This window comes from Limulus polyphemus, unplaced genomic scaffold, assembly GCF_000517525.1.
Source record: "Limulus polyphemus unplaced genomic scaffold, Limulus_polyphemus-2.1.2 Scaffold5836, whole genome shotgun sequence".
In the NCBI taxonomy this organism is placed as follows: domain Eukaryota; kingdom Metazoa; phylum Arthropoda; class Merostomata; order Xiphosura; family Limulidae; genus Limulus; species Limulus polyphemus.
In genome coordinates, this window is record NW_013671446.1 from 3008 (window position 1) to 9155 (window position 6148).

At 35.9% G+C, this 6148-nt stretch overlaps 1 protein-coding gene across 1 annotated transcript in view; it reads left to right on the plus strand.

Moving 5' to 3' along the window:
• The window catches only part of LOC106473040, a 12844-nt gene that overhangs the window by 2179 nt on the left and 4517 nt on the right, over positions 1 to 6148 (plus strand). The window contains exons 2-4 of the mRNA XM_013933720.1: positions 2991 to 3144; positions 3719 to 3801; positions 4778 to 4843. Of these exons, the coding sequence (XP_013789174.1) occupies positions 2991 to 3144; positions 3719 to 3801; positions 4778 to 4843 (303 nt within the window). The remainder of the gene's footprint in view (positions 1 to 2990; positions 3145 to 3718; positions 3802 to 4777; positions 4844 to 6148) is intronic.

Here is a 6148-nt window from a genome sequence, read left to right on the forward strand (position 1 = left end):
TACTTCTGTCCCAGTCACTCCTCAGACAACCACAGTTGGATGTATTTTCATCCCATGGTCACTAAACTCCATCTTCACACGTGGCTTTTGTCCAGTACCTTGCCTCAGCTCAGGGACTCACCCCTCATACAGCATCTTCCTTGCTCATACCCTTTGACCTTCCTCCTTGTCTGTATACCAGAGGATTTGGTCCATTCACTGTGGATTCTGCCTGTCCCATCCTTCTGTTTCTCATCCCTCATATTGTGCCTTTCCTTTCCAATGCCCTCAATCTTCCTCCTTGTCTGTATACCAGAGGATTTGGTCCATTCCCCATGGCTTCTGCCTATCCAGTCTTTCTGTTTCTCATCAATCCCAGTTCTTCACCTGATTGTTTGAATCAGTTTGTCTGTATCAACTGTTGCTAGTTTAGGGCTATCCTGTCAAACACCTTTCGTTTCTCTTATTTCTGGAAAGCCTTCCCCTCCCCTGTTATTTCCATCCTTTCCTGGTCCTTTCATCTAACCATCTACCATGTCCCCATTTTTCTGCCAGTCTTGTATCTCAGTGTGGTTCTTTATGCCCTGTCTGGTTTTCCCTTTGAACCCATTGCAATGTGTTACTTATAGCATATTTCCCTGAAGACCTCCTCCTCCTGGCATGTGGTCATCGTCATTCCGATATTTATGCCATTAATGTTTCCCATCTCCTTTACCATTCCTCATAGGTTATCCTCTATTTGGATCTGGCCTTTCTTCCCAAGACATCGGCTGCCCGCGAAGGTTCGTTAGCCTTTTCTCCTATTTTATTATCTTCCATTTCCCACCTGTATTCCTGTTCAGATCTGGATCAACTCCTTTGTCCAGTTCATTCACTGCAATGTTGTGTGGCTCAAACTGCCTTTCTTTCCGTGATTCTCATTCCCATCTCTGTGTTCCATGGAATTCTTCTGTTTTCCATGATCTATCACCTATAACACTCACTGGTTAGGTTTGTCAACTCATATGACTGGCATATTCTGACTTGTCCATGGAAAGTTGCAATGAACATAATGTTTCTTCTCACCAAATTCATCATCTAACTATGTCTTGAGCTACTAAAATCCATCGTCCTTTGAAGGAGATCACTCGGGCTATTATTTGGACAATTCCCAATATATTTGTTGCACGTTATCTGCATGTATCTTCCTCATGCAGGTATCGACTTCCTCCTGTGGAGATTCTACACATATTTGTTTACCTTTGACTGGGGTAAGTCGACATATTATTATTTTATATCTTATTTAGTTGATATACATCATATTACAGGATTCCACCTGGTGGTGGGTGTTTCCTGGTCAGGTATGCTTATTATTATATTAGCACTAGATCTTTATACTTCTGTAATGCTCAAAGTGGAGATGGGGTGTTTCTGTAAGACCACCGTATGTGTTTATATATTATTATTTTTTATCACTGTTTCATATGTAAAGGACCATCACTCGTGGACTTCATGAGTAAAGCAGATGGGGTTTTCTGCCCATCCCTACTAACCTGTGATTTCTCCAGCTAGGGTCTTTCTGCTTTTCAAAATAGGGAATTGCAGGCACCCATTGCACTGTCTCCAGTTTGTTGCTCCTCAGGACTCCTCAGTGCATATTGCCCCCCTTCTTCTCTAGTGGAACACAGGAGTACTTGCCAGTTCCCAGTCATTGGAGTGGTACACCAAGGAGGTTTCCTCCTGAGTGGGTTTTGTATAACAAACACTTTATATATCATGTGTACCCACTAGGCGAGAAGAGAGCTATCTTTGTTTTACCGAACAATGATAATACTATAACATAATATTCATGATCCAAGGCACTTCCCCCTGTGTGTTGCCCGGGTGGACTGCACTTCTTGATCTTAGAAGCTTCCACTGGATGTTTTTGCATGGATGGACTGCACTTAGCAAAATCTAATGTATCCCAAAGCACTTTTCCTGGATGTTTTTTGCCTGGGTGAACCATACTTGGTCTATTCTTATAAAATTCATGGTCCTTCAACCCTAGCCATGTATAGCTTTGTTTGTACTATCACTATGTTCGGTACTGTGGCCTGCTACATGTGTGGATGACGTATGACACGTATGTGATAAAGGGCTGGTTATGAAAACCTTCACAATCACTCTCTGTACCTGTAATTTGTTTTTTCTTAATCCTACGTATCCAGGGTGCTTCCTCTGGGTATTTTTTGCTCACTGATATGCTGGTGTTTCTGGTTTGTACCTGCCAATTCATGAAAGTGAGAATTGCTTTAGAATAGTAGAGGGAGCTAGCTGCACTAGTGTAGAGGGCACAGTATGATTGGTGGAGGGTAGTCACATGATCACCACATATTCTGAAATGACACGAAACTGATGGGGTATAAAAAATTGAGGAAAATTTTAGCAATCCTTAGAGAGCAAAGCAAGGTTGAGGTAGCTTTGAGTGATAGGAGCCAAGCACCTATTGGAAATAAATTTTCAGTGTAAGAAAATGTTAACTTTCAGCTTTGGTTGACAGTTAGTTCTGTTATTAAAACTGTTACAACAGTATATGCTGCTGACCGGCTACCTTCTCTCTCTGGTCAATAGCTCAGAAGTAGGGTCAGGTTTCTAACCTGATCGTTTAGCCCACATTCAAGTAAGTTTCAAGATACCTACAACTAATTACTTCAGCTTTGGTTGAATTAAAAGAGGGACAGTTAGTTCTGTTATTAAAACTGTTATAATGGTATATGCTGCTGACCGGCTACCTTCTCTCTCTGGTCAGTAGCTCAAAAGTAGGGTCAGGTTTCTAACCTGATCGTTTAGCCCACGTTCAAGTAAGTTTCAAGATACCTACAACTAATTACTTTTTCCTTAAAAATTCATGAGAAATCTTGGGCATCCATGAAAAATTTACAAATTTGGATAGTCTTAAAACCTGGGATATCAAACAGATTTGTGTGTAATGTAAAACTGTTTCAAATTGATCGTTTTCTTAAGTGATTTTTTTTGTTTTTGTTTTCCAGTTTCTGTTGATTACTTACATACTTGAGCTGGCATGGATGCTGGTGTTAGCATCATTGGTGGTCATCACTTTTGTGTTTGTAGTGAGCTGGGGCCTGTGTAACCGAGTAGAAGTAACTGATGTTCGTAAACAGTGTATAGACCTCACTCAATACGGTAAAGATATGTCATCTTTGTTCGATTATGTTTTAAACTTGCTGGTGTCAGCCAAGAAATATAGATATTAAGTTAAAGTGAAACTGTAGGCCTTAGTTCTGGAGTTATGAAGTTAAAATCATTCAGAAAAAGATACATATTAATGAGTAAAGTATGCGACTTCCCAGAATTTTATAGAGTTTTGAATTTTGGCAGAATATGTAATTTTCCAGAATGATAGTCCCGAAGAGACGAAATAGTGAATTGTTAAGAAATGTGACATTCAAACCAAAGTTCCACTAAAACATTGTAATCTTAAAAAAAAGAAAATACTTTATTAGTAAGTGTATAAGATTGATAAAAACATACCATTGAAGCATAACAGTTAGAACTGAGATTGGGTATTTAGAAGAATACTTTGGGTAAATGCTGCTACAGTTCTATGACATTCTATTATTTAGTAACCTAGGTTACTTTTTAAGCTTTAAAGCATTACAGTATGTGAAATGTTTGTTCTAGTAAAGCTTAACTATGTTTATCTGCAATATGTGTGATAAAATTGTGTGTTTTAATGGAACAGTTTTCTTTCTTTTAGATTTCATGTTTCCACCAGAAACAAAATATGAAGACCTAAACCTATGTTCTGAGGGCAAAGTTAAGGAGTTCTGTAAAGATTATGTAAGTTTTGTCGTCTATCAGTTGATGAGGTTTTCTGTAACTTGTTTAATCATTCAAGCGTGATAATACTTGTTAATTTTTCAAATTAATGGAAAATTACGATATAGGTGATCTTGTAGGTTTATTTATTGTTCAAATAGTTTATTTGAAATTACTACAGCTCCACCTAAAACTAATATCAGTGTAAGGAGTGTGAATTGTTTCATACTGGAAAAGATTATTATAGGATAAAAAATACCTCATTATTAAAGATCTGTCAGATTTACAAAACTTGTGTAAGTTGAAGATTTATAACTATTATTCAAAAGATCTATCATATTGGAAAAATATTTTTTATGATAAAAGCTTTTTGTAAATCTGATTTGTATGGATGAAAACAATTAGCTTCACCATACTTGATTTAGTAGGTGATTAATTGGAAAAGATTGGTTTCATGTAAAAAAAAAATAATATCTGGCAGTTGTTGGAAAATTAGTTTAACTTTGATTTTTCTAACTATAAAAAAAAATGTTTTTCCAAAATACTTTAGAAATGTTGTTTACTCGTCAGTTTTTTTATACATATGAAATCCCATTACAAAGATACAATCTTTAAATGTGATTCCCAATTATACAGTAGAATAAATTTGGAAATATTTTTGTTTCATCTTTCCAAAAAAAGTTCAAGAAAACTGATGTTTTTAATAATGGTGAGCATAACATACGACCCCTGTTTCTTGTGGTGTTAATAATGGTGAGCATAACATACGACCTGTTTCTTGTGGTGTTAATAATGGTTAGCGTAACATACGACCCCTGTTTCTTGTGGGATTAATAATGGTGAGCGTAACATACGACCCCTGTTTTTTGTGGGATTAAGAATAGTAATGGTTGTTAGGCTGCGTGATGTTTGACTGGGAGCATAATTATCATTTGCTTATTACTGAAATGATTAACTCTGTTCAGTGTAAATATTTGATATTATTTTTTTCCACCAGGTGGAGCAAGCAACGATCATGTACATACTAGCAACAGCAGCATGTGTTCTGGTAGTGGTCAGTTTGGTGAGTTATTGAGTGCGTGCTTGTTTCTTCATGTATATTAAGTCATACACTTTACTGCTTGGACTGTCCATGTTCTTCATTTTATACCTTTCAACATATAATTACATTAATTAAACTTGCTGTAATAGTAACCACTCATACAGTTTTGAGACAAAACCTAACCTAACAAGTAACCGTTAACCCTATTTACACAGATGGGGGGTCAAAGTGCACTTTTTGCCACCTTTAAGAGAGTTTCATCAAAATTTAATTCAAAATTTTATTATCAACGTATGTCAATGAAATAGCCATCAAGTTTTAGTTTTTAATTTAACAAAGGGAAATAGTTAAATACGTTCTCAATCTTCACTTTTCTGTGTCATGTGATGCCTCTCTACTTTACATTTTTTTTCTCCATAGCACTCACAGATTATAAACATCAACTACAGTTTAGAATTTCAAATGAGAACCTTCTTTATTTTCTGAGATATCAATCACTTTGTTACACCCACCACAGAAGCTTCTCCCAACTATTCATGCTTTTGAAATTACTTATTTGCTCACGTTTACTCGTCAGTGATACATGTTTAGAGCCAACGGAAAGGCTATTTCGTGAATCACATGTTATGATGTGTTTATGTTAATTCATTTTGGTAAAAAGTACCATTTTCTAATCAAATTTTAATGAGTGAAAACCGAAGTTGGTTCTCTGGTAAATAATGGTCGTTGATCACGGAGATCTTCTTATCCCAGAAATACAAAGAAAATTTGTATATATATGGTTAGGGTACTCAACTTACAATTTGTGGATTTGAATCGTGTCACCAAACATGCTTGCCCTTTCAGCTGTGGGAGCATTATAATGTGACAGACAATCCCATTATTCATTAGTAAAAAGTAGTCCAAGAATTGATGGTGTTGATTAGCTGCCTTCCTTCCAGTCTATTGCTTCAAAATCTATGGGTGGCTAGTGCAGATAGCCCTCTAGTGTGAACGCACTAAAAATATGTATTTGTTATTATTTCACTGCTATAATTATTCTAAGTAAGTTTGAATCACCTAAGATATTCAATGTCTTATATGGAAAAACTTGATACAGTTCTTTGTTGTCTATTTGAGACCATTTCACAGACTGGTGTCATTTTTTGTAATTAAAAGGAATCATTAGTTGTTTTTTTTTGGTTTTGAAATATTTGGAAGTTTAGTTTTTTAAGCTTACAGTTTCAAGAAATGCTAAATTTCAAATAATCTGATAAAAAGATTGTGTAGTCAAAAACCAAAAATATTTTTTTTTTTTTTTAGATCCACAATTTAATATGTCTTTCT